Source organism: Schistocerca gregaria, chromosome 4, assembly GCF_023897955.1.
Source record: "Schistocerca gregaria isolate iqSchGreg1 chromosome 4, iqSchGreg1.2, whole genome shotgun sequence".
Lineage (NCBI taxonomy): Eukaryota > Metazoa > Arthropoda > Insecta > Orthoptera > Acrididae > Schistocerca > Schistocerca gregaria.
The window spans coordinates 571,710,900-571,730,339 of NC_064923.1; the positions used below are offsets into that span (position 1 = coordinate 571,710,900).

A 19,440-nucleotide genomic window follows, 5' to 3' on the forward strand; every position below is an offset into this window, starting at 1 on the left:
ATGAATCAGCAGGTGGCCCCAATATCCAAAGCTTAATCCATAAATGAAAGATGATCCCTATATAACCTATTAAATGATGTGAACCTGTTAACATCTGCGGCAGTAGTTTGATCTGTAGATATAAGACGGCCTTCTGTTTTTTAAATTATGAGTTTGGGCAAAAATCTTGTCTAAAAATCGAGTAAATATGGTAACTGGATCGAGTATCATAAGAGTAGTTCTGTACCTTGAATGGAGGCAATGATAATAAATAAATAAATCAACCCTGTATTGCAAGTTGGAGAATACTGTTTACAACTATTACTTAATGTGTGCATCAGGATAAATTCAAATGGTTATCACTGATGCCATTATACTTCCTCGAGGTGAAAGGATCATCAGATTAATATTTCCCTCAGTCAGTTTCAGAATAGTGGAAAGCACTCTAGGATTTTCAGTATCAAAACTCCTGCTGTCTTTCACACCATCAGTACAACCAGATGCAATACTTGAATTTAGAAATGGTGCCAGTGTCATTTGTCATCCTTTTTCTGTCCCAGCTCGAGCTCTGTCACTAATTACCTCACCATTGCCGAGATATTAAACTCTGATCTTCCTTACCCTCTTTCTGATTGCAGTTTCACATAATACTATTCAGTTTTCTTCCATTGAATCCACAATTTATTAGCAGAGGATTGTTCCTTATCATTTTAAAATGAATGTGATGTAGAAATATTTGTTTTGAAGATAAATCACAATGGCTTTACTATTCTGCAATAGTCACAATTACTTTACTACTATAAATATATTTTTTCTTTTTTCCCAGAGCAACAAGAAAATGAAATAAAGGCAAAAGCTGTGAAGACCCTAAAGACTATCAGTAAGAGCAGTTCACCTTTACGTTCTAGACAAACGAAAGTGGAGGCTCCCAACAAGACAGAAAAGAAAGGTGCAGATGACGAGAATCTCAAGGGAAAGGATACAAAGAAGGTAAAAACTCCTAGTGCAAAACCAAAGTTGGCCATGAAGAAAGAGGAAACACTGGGAAAGGAAAAAGTTCCAGAAGAAAGACGAAAGCTTCTAGCAAGACGGAAAGTTGAAAATGAGAAGCAAGGAAGTAAGTGTAGTGTAAAAAATAAAACTGATGCCAAAGTTCCCACAGATTCTTCAAAAGAATCAAAAGAAGTGGTTCCTTCACCTGGATTGAAGGCAAAAGTAAAATTACAAGCAATTCAGGAAAAAAAGAAATGTGAGACTTCATCGAGTATCAAAACACAGATCACAACTAAAGAAAAGCGTACACCTAAAGAACAGGAAGGTGACGACGGTGGCATGAAACAACCTCAAGTTCCTCGTCGAAGCCTACGAGCACCCATGAAAGATCCTGTATCTACCATTTCTGAATCATCCGAGAGTACTGCCTCTGAGTCAGCTGCTTCTAAAAATCTTAGAAATAAGGATTCATCTCCTTCCTCACCCAGTAGAGCACTACGTAAGCCTAGAGCTCTCGAAAGTGCTCTGGATGATAAATTTAGTGACTCTGATGAAGAACCATTGGGTAAAATAGCTTTAAAAAATGCTGCAGTTAAGGCACTAAATATTTCAAATAAAGATACCCAAAATTCTTCTACAGGGAAGGCAAACAAAGTGGATGTAAAAAGTAAAATAGAAGCTGTTGTAACAGAAAAGGATAAAAATGTATCTAAGAAAAGCAAAGAACATAGTTCGAAAATCACATCTTCCAATTCACGAGAACCGAGGAAAACATTTGATTCTGCTCAAAAGTCTTCAAAATTAAAGTTGGATAAAGTGCAGGAAACTCGTGCAAGGAATGTAGTGGATTTATCTAAAAAGGTAAAGAAGAGCAATGATATGAAACAGGTGACAAAAGATGCAAGAAGACCAAAAAACGAAGAGAATACAAAAAATGAGGAAGGCAAGCCTCAGCCCACTGTTACTAAAGAAAACACAAGGAAGAAACCTGTGTTATCTGGGAGCACAGGCACGCCAGTTACAAGTGGTCAGATGAAGTCAAATAAGAAAGGTCAGAGTAGTGAACAGTGTGCTGAGGCCTCTGAAGCGGACGACGACTCTGGAGGCAATAAAAAAAAACTTCTAATTGAGGAAATGTGTGCTAACACAGTTTCTAATGAAACAAAAGAAAATACAACTGAGAAGAACAGCAGAAATCCTGTTGATAGTGAGACACTTTTTTCAAAAAATAAAGAACTGAATGATGCGAAATGTGATACTGCCAGTCCAGTTGTGTTATCTAGTGAACAAAAGACTAAAGAAAAAGATAATTTAGGCAAGGAAGAAAGTAAATGTGTTCTAGAAGGGAATGAAAAGAAATGTTCAAATGATCTCAAGGACACAAGCAAAAAAATCTTTCAAAAAAAAACAGCTGTTGATAAAGAAATAGTGAAGAAACATAGCAGGTCGAAAGATGTTTTAAAGGCATCACCCAAGAAAAAGGTGTGTAATATTGATAAAACTCACAACACAAGTGAATTACCTTGCTCCCCTACTCCAGAAACAGAGTCACAGAAAAAAATGTCAAAGATAGAGTCGAGCCGGAGGTCCAGTTCCTCTTGGACTGAATCTGAAATGGAAATTCAAAGAAGGTTGAGTCTGGTCTCACTCAAAGAATCGGACACAGAGTCCGAGGATGCAGACAGCCCAAAACAGGAGGGGGTGTCAGGCAAGAGACGAAGATCTTCCGGATCACAAAAAGATACTCAAAAGTTTGTTAATAGTTTTGCTATTGTGGAAAAGAGACATTCTAGTATCAGAACAAATTCATGGTTGTTTTCTGAAAAGCGGATTGAATCAGTTCGTAGTGATGGGGACAGACTCAGGAGAGGAATGTTGGAAGAAAAACAAAATACAAAGGAGGAGTTGTTTTCTTCAAGGAAAGCTGCCTCTTTTCACATTGAAAATAAATTTTGTTCCTTTAGCTCAGGAAGTGCAGCTTTTGGAAGGAAGCACATTCTGACCCAAGGCACATTTTCTTCTCTGCGTCATCCTGACAGTAGTCCTACGAGTAGTGTCTTTGGACCACACTTAAGAGTGCCAAAACCCATTCCAATTCTTTCAAAATCTTTTGGTTTTAGTATTCCAGTCAACACACAAGTGGAGGTGCCATACCTAAAGACAGCCACAAATGGAACTGCGGCAGGCCTTTTCTCAAAACGTAATCCTCAAAATGACATCCAATTTAAAATGTTATCGAGTTCATCGACAGATGACTACGAAATGGAGAGGAAATGTGTACCTGGTATTATGATGTCAGCTATACCAACTTCTATGAACAGTAAGAAAGCTGCTGCAGAGAGAATGTTGAACATGGAGAGACCATTTGAAAGGAAGTTGTCTGTTTCAAGTGATTCATCATTTCAGAATGATGAGGACACTGCTGTCCATAAAACTGTGCCTGAAATCCAAGAGAAAGCTCATGGAGACTTGTTCGTGGGGGGTTCTGCAGTACTTGATAGAAATTGCAGCATACCAACTGGATGCCACAGTAACGGTGCTAGCGAAAAGGATGTATCCACAGCATTTACGAGAGAGAAAGATGGTGAAGGGAGAGAGAGCTTATTGTTTCAAAATGAGAGCAGTGCTGATAAGAAGAATGCTGTATTGTCAAAAAGTGTAGAAAATCTGGCTGAAACTCAGAGCATGTTAAGCATTTCATCCAGTAGGGAGTCAGTAAAAGACATTCAGAAACTGTTAGGCTTTTTATCATCGCCAGAATCAGAAATACCACCTCAGCAACGCTATCCTACTGTGCCATACAGCTGTCAAGGACTGAGTGAGCTGGACGTACCCAATCGTGTGAATAACAGTTTGCTTCAGGTCACAGAAATTCAGGAGAATCAAAGAAAAGAAAAAAGTAAAATGGTTTCTCCAAAAGGAAGTGAAATGGATTCCAGGAAACTGAAGCCTCAGTTTAAAACTTTTGAAGATATTGCAAAAGGTAATTGCGCTGAGAGATCTGTTGATGGTAATGCTGTCATCAATAAAGATGTCGTAACTGGCAAAGAAATGGAAATAAGGCTCAATGAAGAGCGTCCGGTGGCAGCACCTCCAGCAGAACTACCAGATTTTGATATCCCTCACGATATGAGGAATACTAAGAGTAAAACCAAAGTTAACATGTCTACGGAGAGAATTGAGAAGTGGCTCAATGAAAGTTATAGTGATAACATTGAACACAAAAGAGATTGTTCAGTGTTTACAACAAATGTGTGCAAGTGCTCCTCTTCAGCTGATGAAGATGATTATTTCAATGACAAACTTGTGATAGACAGTGAGTATTCTTGCAGTGAAGTTGAAGATAACACACCAAAAATGTGTGATTCAGTATTCTCGAAAGTGGAACAGGACTCATACAAGACGGAAGTTGGCAATAGGAGTACTACTGGAACTGTTCAAGCTACTTCATCGGGAAAGGGTAGCTATAAATTAAATGTGCAGAACAAAGTTTCACCTCTTCCTGAGAAAGTAGCTGTTGAACCACCTGGTGAGAGGACACCTTCAAACTTGAATTTTGTTTTCAACACGTCAGCATCACAAATAATTAATGTTGAAGTGGTGGAATCTCCTCCAACAAAGAAAGTGCCAGCAGAAGACTCTGTCTCAAAAAAGGGCAGCACTGAAACGAGAAAAGAATACGAAACCCACAAAAGTAAGCCCATAATGCAAGAGAAAGTGACACCAGTCACTGCTAGTGGTTCTGCTGCCAATCACAATATATTGAACCAGACAAAAAATGTGGGTACTTATTCATCTAATGCAAACAGGGCAGAAAAACCCTCCAGCTTTGCCAAAAGCAAAAAAGTCAAAATTGCAGGTAAAGTGTCTACCCCAATTAAGAGTCCAGGACACAAAATCCAGCCATCTCCAGAAAAAAAGTCCATATTCCAGCAGCGAAGGTCGTTCTCACATAAAGTTAAAGCGAGGAAAGAGCTTGTACCGAGTGCAAATGCCTTTTCACCCGAAAATGAAAGTAGTGTGTACGCATTTGAATCAGATTCTGAGCTCCCTCCTCTTAGCACACCTTTCCGAAGAAACACTCGTGACAGTAGAACGTCTAGCACTACTACATCAAAATCTGAGGAGGATTTAACAAAACTGGGAGAAACTGATATACCATCACCTCCTACAGCCACAGTACAACCACTGCCTATGCCGCCCCCTGTCAAATCAGTACCACAAGTCGATCCTAGAAAATCTCCAGAGAATACGGAGGTACCTCAGGATAAAGCAGCGGGGATCGGGTGTGCAAAAACTGTAAGCGGTACGGTCAGCTCTACAGTCTCTCGTACAGTTGAAGAATCTAATCAGCCAGTACCGGCTACCAAGGAACATACACCTCAACTGAATAAAGAGGTCAGTGGCATATTGTTACGATCTGGCACAGATCCCAACTCACCTGTAACATTGTTGGTTCTCCCAGCACAAAAGCCTACTGAATATGTTGCACTGATCCCAAGCGTTGCGAATCCCTCAGAGTGCCATGTGTCTGCATTGCAAGGTAACAATGTTTCTGTTGTCAACGTTTCTAGCAGTTTGGCTGGTGGACAATTCAGCACAGCGCCGGTGAGGGCACCTACGAAGATACTACTAAGCCCAGCAAGAACGGCCACTCAGAAAGATCCACACACAACTTGTTTGTACTTGGCACCCTCCGATAAGACACCAGTCCTTGCATGTCCAGTCTACAGTGAAGAACACAGTACTGTGCAGGCGAGCAATGTAAGCACAGTGAGAGACAACAGCTTTCCTGCCACCAGTACCAGTGTGCCGTCTATCAAACACCCCAGCAAAATACTTCTCAGCCCCACTCATGTCCCTCTCCTCCTGTTAACAAAAGATGCAGGGGCTCAGAATGTGATTGGTGAGCAGAGCGCACCTCTGGTCGATATGTCTGAAGTTGAAAAGCTGAAAACTGTGGGGTCTGAACAGAAAACTGAAAACAGTGTTTCCAGTCGTGTTGTTTCAGACTGTATTGCACCAACAGACTGCTCAAGAGAGTTACATAAAAATGTTTCAGATGTTCCAAATATATCTGTCAATAGTCCTAATGTCCCTGAAATACCTAAAGTACTTCCACAAACAAGAAATATTCCAGAGAAACCAGCGCTAATTGTTGAAAATATAAATGTCACTGAAGCACCAGCTATAAATACCGAGGCATTTGACATTACTACAACAATGCCATCTGTTGCAGAAAAATTAAGTGGGACAGATTTGCCATTGTCATCAACTGAAAAAGAATTGTCTCTGGATGGAGGTGGGTTAGGTGTCGCAAGAGAAGCACTAAAAAGTGCATTAGGAAAGGTATGTCCCAGTCCTGATGCTAATGAAACTGGTTTTGAAATACAAAATGTATCCCTAGAAGGCTCTGTAAGCGAAAATATCATATCCGCTGATAAAGAGGATATGCAGAGAAGCGTAGAGAATTGTGTCATCGGTGATAAGAATGAGTCTTGCTCCATATCACAAGTAACAGAGAAGAACTTTGAACACTGCGACACGCCAGTTCAACAACCTGAGACTGAACCACAGAATTTAAATAATTCGTCTCACTACAGTGCTGAAGAGAGAGCAGACACTAATTCACTGGTCCAGAACACACTTATTGCTGAATCTCCACCTTCAGTTGCTCCTGTTTGTACTGGGGCATCAGAGAAGTCCTCAGTAACAGAGAAGGAGAATGTTCCTACCAAAGTGAGAAATTTCCCATTGGAAGAAAGCTGTGCACCATATTCGCCCAAACCGAATAAAACAGAAATTTTAAATAGACCAGTGTCCAAATCGGTTTTGGAATCAAGCTGCCAGAGAGATTTCTTGGCTCCTTGTAAGACTGACGCTGCCTCAGGAATGGACGAAACAAGCAAAGAATGCCAGTCTTTACCGAATGTGTTTGAAGGGAACACTACAGGGCAACTTGTGAGAGACCCTCATCCCGAAAAACTTTATGTTCATGCTTCTAGCCAATTGTCTGTGACTGATGAGCGGACTATTTCACTTGCCCTGTCAGACAAATCTCAGCAGCAACTTGAAAAGTCAGCATGTGTCCAGGTAGACATATTAAATGAAAGCTTTGTCCCTGGTCAGAAGACCAGTACATCGATAGCCGTACAGGTGAATCTAGACTCTGATCCAGATACTGGGCCTCCCGAACCAGAACCACCTCAGCGCAGCATGGAGATTTCCACTCAGACAGAGGGAGGCGACGATGATGAAGATGATGAAGAAGGCCATCTCTTTTACATTCCCTTACAGTCGTCACCTGGTTCATGCCATGGTTCCTCCTCACAGATGATACAGGGTGTAGCAGTGAAATTGGGGACTGAAGGTCCCACAGGGCCGAACCAGCGTGTCATCATGCGAGCCAAGCTTGTGACGAAACCACCAAACTTCAACCGCTCATCTGCTTCTGCACAAGATTCTGCTCTTGCTAGGAGGTAAGTTGATTTTTCTTGCTACTGGCATTTGAAGCACATCTCCAAAGAGCAGTCACTAGTTAGGAATAAGATTACATTAGTCACATACCGCAGAGAGGAGTCTCTGGGTCGTGGAAGGAAGTCAATGACATACATTTCATTTTTATTTACTACAGTGAAAGGATTAAAGATATGAAATATTATCAGTATTAATTACATAAAATGAAAACATTAAGAAATAGTGTTACATATTTTCGATGTATAAATGCTGATCGAAGTGACGAATGAAAATTTGTGCTAAGGCCGTAATTCGAACCCAGGTCTCCTACTCAATAAACAGATGCAGTGAACATTGTGCCACGCTGGCACAGTAGCTTTGCACAACTTCACTGACTACCCTATCACACCTCCCTCCTCAGTCCAAATTCCCATTCACATCGCAGCCCACTTGGTATTCCCACTAAACTCAAACAGCATTGCAGATACTCTCCAACTGTATTGGAACAGCACATCAGCATCAAATGAAATTTGGGATCCTTCCTGAAACCCAGGCATAGGTGCTGTAACCAAATGAAACTATGTGGTACAAATTTTCATTTGTTGCATCAGTTTGCATATATACATCATAGATGTTTGAGACTTGAAAAGATCTCTGGAATCATATAGTTTCATTTGATCTGATTTAATGCTAGGATTGTAACAGGGCAGTAGAGCCCATATGAAAGTGTAATAGAGATTCTTGAGGAATGTAAATGCAAATCTTTGAAGAAAGGCAAGGTTGTTCTCTCAAAACCGTGTTGCATGAAGAACTAGTATTTCATGGAGATTGTATGACAGTTCATCTGTCATTACAGTATATCTTGTACAGAAATTATAAGAATAACAAAATGGAGATTACAGGAAGTATAGTTAGTTAGTTAACAGAATGAGTTAGTTGTTGTTAGTTAGTTAGTTAGTTAGTTAGTTAGTTGTTGGACACAGGGACAGAAATATTGAAACAAACCGTTTTTGTGTATTCAGAACCTTAAACCATATGCTTATGAGTTGTTACTGCAGGATACTTCTCTGGTAATTGCAACAGTCTACAGAGCCCCACTAGGAAACTTTCAGCTATTTATGAGAAATCTAGGTACATTATTGGACAGCCTGTCAGACAAGAAGAAACAGTAATATGCCAATATTTCAAAGTATCTTTCCTAAAAGATACAGGCAGGAAAAATGAACCATAATCAGTATTTGGGTTTTTCAGTCTAATTTCAGTAGTTAATTTTCTAACTTGGGTGCAGCAAGATAGCAGGACCCTGGTTAACAATATATTAATAGACAGTGTTCAGGCTGAACCAATTAATCTGTACTCAGTTGTTAATGGACCGTCCAACCTTGATGTACAGTTAATGGAAATTAGCAATATAGCACCTTACAGACCTGAGACAGGTTCCTACTAAGCAGTGAGGCTTATTAATGAGAACAGGATACAGTGTTTTAAGAGTAAGTTAAAAAGAGGTGATATGGGGTGAGGCATATATATGGAAAGAACACTAATGTCAAATTCACTTTATTCCATTGTGAATTTGTATCAGTATTTGAAAATAGCTACCCTAAAAACTTATGCAGAAAACATGGTTAAATACCATGTAAGCCGAGGATAACTAAGGGAATTAAGAGCTCACGTGCTGCTTGTCTACGATAACGTGGATTTTATTGGTACTACCAGAAGCCAAGAAAACTGGCACTAATTGGGATATATTCATTTATTTCTGAGTGCTGCCAGAGTTAAGCTGCCCCTAGATGCGAATTATGTTACACATTGTTAAGGGTAATGGTGCCAACACTGTGGCAAGCAGCTGATGCTACCTCCCTTCAACACTCATCTTCCCTTGGAAGTCCTAATACAGGGGTAATTCACACCTCCTGCCGTTTCCAACAGCCACCTCCTGAATCATAAACTTACCATGATGGTGTAGTTTAAGAAGCAAGAAAGTATGTTAAAAATATCATTCCATAAAACTTCAAGGGCAACAACATCCGCGACTGAAATTAATAACATTATAAAAAGCCTAAAAAACAAAAGCTCAGCTGGTGTTGATGGCATTTTAAACAGAATACTGAAAAATTTCTCTAACTTAGTAAGAAATTTCCATAATGATATAAGGTGCCCCCCCTCCCCCAAACCTGTCACCTTATATATTTCCAAAAAGAAACAAAATATGGAAAATGCAATTGGCCAGGGTTGCACCTGTGTAGGGGCTCATACAATGGGACAGGAGTGCATAATCTATGAAGGTCAAAGAACACTACTTTCAACACAGTCTTTTTTTTTTTAATGTACATGTACTCTTTTTTTTTTTTTTGCCCCCCACAGAAATGAAAACTAGAGGTGCAGTTACTACTGGCAGAACTGCTCTCAGTGTCAAACAGGAAAATACACTGTGACAAATTTCATATGTGTTTCAGACTGCTTTCCCTGCTTTGGTGTGGCTTGTGATGTTTGCAGTTATCTCGTCAATATGCCGGTCTTCAGTAATGAAGAGAAACTAGATATGATGTTAATTTATGGCAGATGTCACAGAAATGCAGTAACATCTGTAGCAGTGCGCACTGAATGCTACCCAGATCGGCTGGACAGTACCCAGATTGTATCTCATGGAAACACTCAGCTGGGTGCCTGGAAAGTGTTCGTGTACAAACACAGCAACAATTTGTACAACAGATTGCACACAGTTCTGGAGGAAGCTGTAGTAGTGTTGTCCACAGTTTTCGAGCATCTGGGGCCCAACAGATGTGGTCACAAACCCAGGAGAGGCACTGCTGGCAATGTCATGCTGTTAACAAAGGCACTAATGTCAATCGTGCTGCCAGATTTCACTGTACTGTCCTAATGGATAAGTTTGTCATAGATGCCACATGGTTTTTTTGCAGTTATTTCACGCAGTGTTGCTCTTCTGTTAGCACCAACAACTCTGCTAATGCTGCTGATATTGGTCATTAAGTGAAAGCTGTCCATGGTGAGAAGTGATGCCTGAAATTTAATATTCTCGGCACACACTGGCTCACAGGATATTAAATTCCCTAACGATTTCCAAAATGTAAAGTCCCATGCATCTAGCTTCAATTACCATTCTGTGTTCAAAGTCTGTTAATTCCCCTCATGTGGCCATAATCACATGTCAGAAACTTTTCACCTGAGTGCAAATAACAGCTCCACCCACTGCAGTGCCCTTTTATAGTTTGTGTAAACGATACTGCTGCCATCTGTATAAGTGTGTATTGCTGTCCCATTACTTTTATCAACTCATTGTATATTCACTAATGAAATTTGTCATAAATAATCCATCACAGTTTGAGAAGAATTGTGAAATCCACAGCTATAATACCAGTTGTTCAAGCTGTCAGTGGCTGAGAAAGGAATTTAATATGCAGCAACAGAAGAAATTTTTGATCATTTGATCAATAGCATAAAAAGTCTGACATGTAGCAAAGCAAGTTTTAAATCTAACAAAATCATTTCTCCTGAATAACTCCTTATATACCATTGATAATTTCTATTTAAAAACTGGTAGCCTATAATTTATATAAAAAGGATTGAGCTCATATCAACTCAATGGGATTATACTGGTTGTGGTAAGGTAGTAGTCACCCAACTTCATGTCCCATTTCCTTTGCAGTGTAGATGGATTCACCTACCTTCTTCACATCTATTATCTCGTGCTTGGAGAAAAGTTCATCCCTCGTTTCAGCAGGAGAAAACTGAACAACTTTATCTGAAGCCAAAATTGTTCAAATGGCTCTGAGCACTATGGGACTTAACTTCTGAGGTCATCAGTCCCCTAGAACTTAGAACTACTTAAACGTAACTAACCTAAGGACATCACACACGTCCATGCCCATGGCAGGATTCAAACCTGCGACCGTAGCGGCCATGCGGTTCCAGACTGTAGCGCTCTAACCGCTTGGCCACTCAGGCCGGCATCTGAAGCCAATCCATGATGTTTGCTGTAAACCATTTCGAAGCTGGTATTCTGTCAATGTTGATAGAATGATACCTGGAATTATCCAGTACAATAATGCATACTACTTACAAAGAGTGTAACAAATTAATGAATCAATTCTTGAACACAACACCATTCATTTCCAAGTGCTAATCAGATACAACAGAACTCTTACGATCATGAAATACAAGTTTTGCTCCTGATATAAAAATAATATGTGCGGATCCAGAATTAGCCACGATGAGCCGACCAGCTTGACTTTTAGATAGTTTCGAGCCTCCATATTTGTTCGTATGGTTTTGTAAAATCCGAGATTCATCCAAATATTTATTTGTGTTAAGCCATATTTTGTAAAGTGAAAGGTGAAACTCTGTTTTAAAGGTCTGTCCTCGGTGCACCTAGTCAACGATCTATCACGCAGTCACGATCTACACCCGTGGGTACTGTGCAGCCTACAGCTCGTGGAAGACCTATCAGCACCGATGCAACGACGACAACTGTCGAACATGAGGTTACTCCACGTTCACCAGCACCAGTCATGAAACAGCCTGTGTCGGTACAGTCCCTGCCAAAGGAACGCAGAGGGTCTGCTGATCAGAGTGCTGCAGGCACGTCATCTAAATCAGTATTGGTTCCAAGTAAGCGGTACGTTTGCATAGCTCAGTCTCAGTGATATATATTTGCTTATGTATTAGGATTGTTTGTAGCATAATTTGTGTATGTAGCAGGCATAATTTGTGTGTGTAGCAGGATTTTTCACAATAATATTTAATATGATGTAGCTACATTCTTGTTTTTCTTGGCAGATACTAAATGGTTCAATCTGCAGCAAAATGTTTCTGTTGTTAGAATTCTTGATAGGTTAAAACTGTGCGTTGTTGTTAGAATTCTTGACAGGTTAAAACTGTGCGACAGATGGAAACTCAAAATCTGACCTTCAAATTTTGTGGGCAGTGCTTTTACCAGCTGAGCTGTCCAGACATGCCCCATGAACTGTCTCACAAAGTCAGTATTTTAGTATAAAAGGTAATTATATCGGTTTACGTTCCAACGCAGTGTTTTATTATTTTGTCTAGCACACTCCTTATTTTGTACATAAAGCATTTTCAACAACTGTTTATATGAGTCTGATTAATTAGTAGCCTCAGTTTCATAAAATTTCTTTATTGTCACAACTGATTTTGCCTCCCAGGCCTTCTCAGGTGAACATCAATAAGCCTAAACATAATATCACAAATAAGATGTGTGTTCAAAGTGGTAGAAGCAGCTACACTAAGTACAGCTATGAATAATTTTGCATTACAGCTCTGCTTAATTTAAGTAATTTTTTTATACTTAAAAGATGTACATAATTTACACAGTAGAAGTAATGTTGTAAGTCAAGGAGTGCTTGGGGCACACTGGTGGAGCAGGTATAAGGGGGAGGGGGAGTAAAAGAAGTTGCCAGAAGATGTCAGGGAAGACATACTTAACAGCTATTGACAATGGCAGAAAAATAATACATGTAAGGTAGCATATGGCCCATAAATATAGTGTCCAGTAGCCATTGCTCGTTGCAGATCAGTGAAGGAGAAAAAGTACTCCATAATGTCCTATCTTGTCTGAAATCACATTCCTTTCCATGGCCTCAAGTTTGGGGACAGCCAGAAGTCACAAAGGGCCAAATCGGGAGAGTAAGGAGCCTGTTGAAGGACAGGAATATAAAACTTCCTGGCAGATTAAAACTGTGTGCCCGACCGAGACTCGAACTTGGGACCTTTGCCTTTCGCGGGCAAGTGCTCTACCAACTGAGTTACCGAAGCACGACTCACGCCCGCTACTCACAGCTTTACTTCTGCCAGTATCCGTCTCCTACCTTCCAAACGTTACAGAAGCTCTCCTGCGAAACATGCAGAACTAGCACTCCTGAAAGAAAGGATATTGCGGAGACATGGCTTAGCCACAGCCTGGTAGAGCACTTGCCCGCGAAAGGCAAAGTTCCCGAGTTCGAGTCTCGGTCAGGCACACAGTTTTAATCTGCCAGGAAGTTTCATATCAGCGCACACTCCGCTGCAGAGTGAAAATCTCATTCTGGCACAGGAATATAGTTTTTTTGCCAAACGCTCTGAATCAAGTGTGAGGAAGTGTTGGAACATTGTTGTGATGGATGCGCCAATTTCCTATTGACTGCAAGTCTGTTCTCCTGTGCCACATAGCATCACATAGACAATGGAGGCCTCTTTCGTGATTGTTTGACCCTGTGGTATGTACTCTTGGTGTACACACCATGGGAGTCAAAAGAAAACAGTCAGCATCACTTTGATGTTGCTGTGCAGTCGATGGGCATTCTTTGGTCTTGCTGACAAACAGTGCTTCCACTGTGATAACTGGTTTTTGGTTTCTGGAATGTACTCCTACACTCAGGACTCACTAGTGAAGTTTGGGGTCACTGTGGAGCTCAGCGTGTCCTGTGAGACTTCAACATGAACTTGCGTTTGCTCTACCGTCAGCAGCTTTGACACAAATTTTGCTGACTCTCTCTTTGTGGCCAAATCTTTGGTCACAATGGAATGTGCTGGAAAAGTTGTGTCCCCTCTTGCCCAATTTATCTGATAGTCACATGATGGTCCCGAATCATCACAGCATTCACTTTGGCAGTGGCGTGATCATATGGGCATGTTGATGGCTGACCGGAACATGTCTCGCCATCCACCAATGTGCAGCCATCTTTAAACCAGTTGTACCACTCCTTAATCTGTGTGATGCCCAGAGAATAGTCATTGAAAGCCATCCGAATCAATGAAAAACCGACATGGCCACTACACACTACCTCATGCACCTGCTGCTAACTAGCAACTGATGCTGTCGACAGGTGGGGAAAAGTTCACACATGCACACAAAGGTTCAAGGTCAGTTCATGCAAGTGCACTAGATTCAAACCCATCAGGTGCTTGCAAAAAAAAAAAAGGATACTTTTCCAACAGACCTCATATCATGATTTGTTGTTTACAAACTCAGCAGATTCAAAGAATTATGTAATCAGGCACATACTTAGCAAAAAATGCTGATCAAGGAGTGATTTTCCCTTACATCAAAAATTATTAAAATAAATTTTTGAGCAGCTAGAGCTTCTATTTAATGAGACAGTTTCAATCTGTAAGGGAATTTCGACCATTGTACATCTGGTGGCCCCATTTCTGAGTTCTGTGTATCATGGTATGAATTGACTGGTAGGAGCCATTTTGTTGAGGATGAATTAGTTTGTTTCTGTTTTATAAAATTGTCATTATTTGTTTTTCACTTGTCTTGTGAATTACTAAGAATCGTAAATTGTGTTATGTAGATTGAAGACAATACTTCACCAAATTTGACATCATATGTAGTAATCGTACATTATTTTTAAGTAAGATCACGACATTTTCAAAGTGTTCCTCTAAACATTCCAAACAAGTGAGTAGAAATGCTGACACTCTTGAATTTTCAATCATATCCCCCCCTACATACTGCTACTTAATGTGGGCAAAGTAGGAGGTTAATAATGTTCTTTGACTTAAAAACCAATTATAAAAATAACTTACAGTATTTGTAGTTAAGTGAAATTGACGATGATTCATGACAGTAACTACAGTACTTTTCTCTGGATAAGCAAATAAAGGAACTGAACTGAAATCGATGTTGCTGGAGAATTGACAAGTAAGCTGAAATATTTTGAACATCTTTTATTCTTATGTATTTCTTACCATACAATAAAATGAGCATTTCACAATGCTGTAACAAAGTTCAAGCAGCCTGTAGCTATCTTCAGACTAAAGGCACATTCTGCAAGCAGTATTCGTGACACCGCAATGTAAAATATATAAAAAATAAACAAAATAGCCTAAGACAGTCATTTAAAGTTTCATAAAGTGTGCTTCTTTAGTATAATTAATTAGTTGTTCAATAGCAAGTGGGACAGCTAAATTTTCGATAACTGATTTGTTTTTGTTTGAGAGCATGTTCTATCAGTGGTGCATTCTGTCAACCTAACACACTTGTTGTTCATCACAGTGTGTTATGGAAACATAGCTCTTTGCCTTGTAAATTGTTTTTCCATATATGTAGTTGTTTTTATTGAAAAGTAGCTACCAATTTTAACTCATCAATTTATTTTGAACCGAAAGTTCATGTTTGTTTTACTTCATATTAATTACATTACTGATTCATCCTGCGTTAAATTCCTCACCAGAAACTGTACAGTCAACGTTCTCACCATATCATTTGTGAACTGTAAGACTTATGATAATTCATTGGTTACTTTATACTTATATTTTCCCATGATAGACATAGGAAGTACTTCAATACAAGTGATCAAAATGATAGTTCAGAGTGTATACATTCCGGGACAACTGGTAAATCTGGGATAGACCCGTGAATTTTTTTATCTGGGAGAAAATTGGGAAAAACCTGGGAATTTTCTAGAATTCTGGGAATTTTTCATTGTTTTAGTCTTCAGTTAAATTTTTATGATTTTGACTGGTAAAAAGTGATAAACAGCAAAATGCATCAAAGGCTTTAGGACGAACACTATGGAATACTTCATAACAACGAACTCCTTCCGCTGAGCGTGACATCACGACTGTTTACAATAAGTTTGTTTTGAGTAGTTGCCAGCAGGCTCATGCACATGTGCAGTTGAGGTACACATGAGCAGTACCTTCTTCCACTTCTGACTACTTGAAGTCTGGCTGCAGCAGTAGCCAGAAGCAGTCATGGTACCCAGAAAAAAGCTGCCAGATTCACACATGTGCAGAGCACTCTGGGTTTTAATGGGGAAGAGGATAGTGATCTGTGTTTACATTTAGTGATTTTGCTGTTTCCTGATAGCCTATTTCCTCTTCATTAACAGTTCACACATCAAACGAAAACAAAACAGACTTCTGTGGCCGGAAGCTATCATGCACTTTAAAATATGTGCACATAATTACGGAAGGCTGTTCTTAGTTTCAGTTTTCTGATTTTATTTTATTTCCACATTTTTGGCAGTCAAGCATTAATCGTCTTGCAGAACAATGAAGTTATTTTCGTCAGTTTTCTAAATAAATGTGGCTTTTATTAATGTTTTCTGCTGATGCAGTCAATTGATAATTAAACGAAGCGTTTCATTCCACACTACTGGCTAGTTTCAACTGTTCGCTGAATTTCAAATGCACATTTTCATCTCCTGGCATGTATGGCATTATGCCATAATAACAGGGTGTATACGATCTGGGAGATCCGGGAAAAACCCGGGAATTTTTCATCCGGGAGAAAACCGGGAAAAACCCGGGAATTTTTCAGTGTTTTAGTTTGCAGTTAAATTTTTGTAACTTTCACTGGCAACAACCAATACTCTAACAAAGAAAATTACTGTATCTCGCTACTGCAGAAAAATACTGCAGCAATAAAACACAAACGAGAGAGAAAAAAAACAAAAGTAAACTTAAATGCACCATATACAAGAACAAAACACAGTGTTCATACAAACGTCTGCCAACAGCAAAATGTGTCAAAGGCTTCAGGAAGACTATGCAGTGTTTCATAACAACAGATTGCCTCCGATGAACGTGACGTCACAACTGTTTACAATAGATTCATTCGAGCGGTTGCGAGCGAGCTTATGCGCATACGGAGTTGTCACGTATGAGTAATACCTTCTCCCGCTTCTGGCTACATAAGTGTGGCAGTTAGCTGTATAAGCAGCAAGCAGCCAGATCCTATCTGAAAAAATTTTACTGGTGCACCTAAGCTGCCAGATTCAGGTATGTCCAACAGGTGCGGAGCTATGGGGGGGGGGGGGTTAACTGGGGTATCTGCCCCGGGCAGCAATTTCGGGGCGGAGGAGGGGGGGGGGGGGCAATTCATATTATTGAGTAAAAGGACCTGCTTTCACAAAGTGCCTAGCATCTAGCGCACGTTGCTCTATCGATTACTCATATGATTCTGAAAGCATTCCTGTTGGTTTTCCATCAAATTCTGATTTTTGAATGAATCGTAAGTTGATTTTTGAATGCGTGCATAGTGTATGTGATGTCTCTGCCAGGGGAATCCCCATCCCATCTAGAAATAAACTTCACTGCAAACAAAAGGGCATGGGTCTATACGAGCTGAGCGAATAAAGCCGAAAGGGTGAATGACAGCCGCTGTTTATTTGGTTGACTGGATTTGCAAATGATCAGGGTTATTATAATTACTAGCGAATTCCATAGATTCAGACTACCAGAGTGGAAATAAACGACTAACAGGAATAACAGGTCACAAAGATTACATATTGTCTTCTCCGTGATCCAAGAAAATGAAATTTTGACAATTTTAGACCAGACCACTACACTACTAAGAGCCACTTATACAGTTCCCACCTAGCAGCCGCTAAAGTTCTATTCTGTAAGTAGCGTGGAAAACGTGTTGTACGAACACGTAATAACGTCTAACCAAAGAATAAATGCGGGCTAACTAAACCGGTGATTGTGGCAGAGTTTGTGAAGTTAACAAGAGAATAAATTTTGACACTGGCAGGAATAGTTACAGAATTCGTGGTGACAAGATTGCTTGTTAGAACAAGGAAGGAGAAGAAATGGGGAGGCCCACAAATTACGGAAGAATATGATGATTCCAAATTTATAAAAAATTTTGTACTACTACTTTTCAATCTCATGCTTCAGAAGCTAGAGAGTATGAATGAAATGTGAAACTATTTCCAAACATAAAACTTTTTGATTGCCGTAGGCCTTATAGGCATTTGATATTGGTACTTCATGAATTATATTCTGTCACATTATTTTTATAACATTTTTATGACCATTTGTGCCAAAGCAGTCTCGTTTATTTGGTGTGTGTTACAAAAGATTCCCATGCTCTTGGAGTATCTTCTAATGTCTTGTTTCATATATGACATAATGGAAGATCTTTTAATGTTTTACATGTACGAACGTACGGGCTTCCTGTGTCATCGTAGCTGCGCAAGTGCAGCAATGCCTGTCATCTGGCGCAACTGCTGAAACGAAACTATTTCTAACAGGTCGGGGGAAAATTTTCTGATTGGTTGTTAGGAAAGCGTTATTTTCGAGTAAAGTAATTTACATTTATACAAGATGAACTCCGTGCGCGAATGTCCGATGAATTTCTTAAATCACAGAGCGTTTGACTCTCATTCAAAAATCAAATCTTGGAGGACGACCTTTTAGAATATTTTCGAGCCCAGAAGATCATACATTTATGTCGTTGATAAAAATTTTACTGGCCCATTTGTGTGATGTATCTTAAAGTGTAAGACACGCAAAAAAGATCAATGTTATGTGTGAAAGCTTAGCTTCTCTTGCAACTTATTAATCTTAGAGACAAACATTATACATGAAATCATTTCTTTTCTTTACTTGTAGCAACACTATGTATGTTAATTTAAACCATTACCTTTTCCTATTTGTGTGTTCGTGGTACTTAACAGTAATGTTGCTGTTGGCTGACTACATCACGTGTCATTGGCTGGCGAGATCGCTTGACATGAGCTACGACTGGCTTGCAAAATCGCATCACAATCTCGATTTCAATCCTTCGGAAAGTAACATGCGGTGTTTGGTGGAATTCGAATTTATACTTTCGTAAAATGTGCAGTGTACATCTTGCTGCACATCAGACATCTTTCCAAAACGTATTCTTTCCCCTGTGTTTCGTTTTATAAAGTGACGGGAAATTCTACGCCAGTGTATAAAACCACAACCATTGAAAGGATTGATAAGTTTTACAGTTCCGAGGAAAAGTATTCTGTTACTTAACATGGAAAAAGTGTATTTTCATCCGGGAGAAAGTGTATTTTTTACTAGGAAATCCGGGAAAAATCCGGGAATTTTTTTCCTCATCTACGTACACATCCTAAATAAAGAATCAAATGTGAGACAATAAAGTTCTGGTACTCAAGAAAATTTGCACCCCGTAAAGCGCTGTGAAAAGCTTAATATCAGGGTGGGAGCCTACTTCATATCAGGGTGCGGGCCTACTTCATTGTGAGTCTGGATGTACAAATATGTCAT

General features: G+C 39.7%; 1 protein-coding gene across 13 annotated transcripts in view; it reads left to right on the plus strand.

Annotated features, from left to right (window-relative positions):
* The window catches only part of LOC126365822 (uncharacterized), a 182,930-nt gene that overhangs the window by 73,044 nt on the left and 90,446 nt on the right, over positions 1–19,440 (plus strand). For all 13 annotated transcript variants that reach the window (XM_050008432.1, XM_050008439.1, XM_050008433.1 and 10 more), the window contains 2 exons: positions 806–7,451; positions 11,801–12,064. In XM_050008432.1, coding sequence (XP_049864389.1) covers positions 806–7,451; positions 11,801–12,064 — 6,910 coding nt within the window. The remainder of the gene's footprint in view (positions 1–805; positions 7,452–11,800; positions 12,065–19,440) is intronic.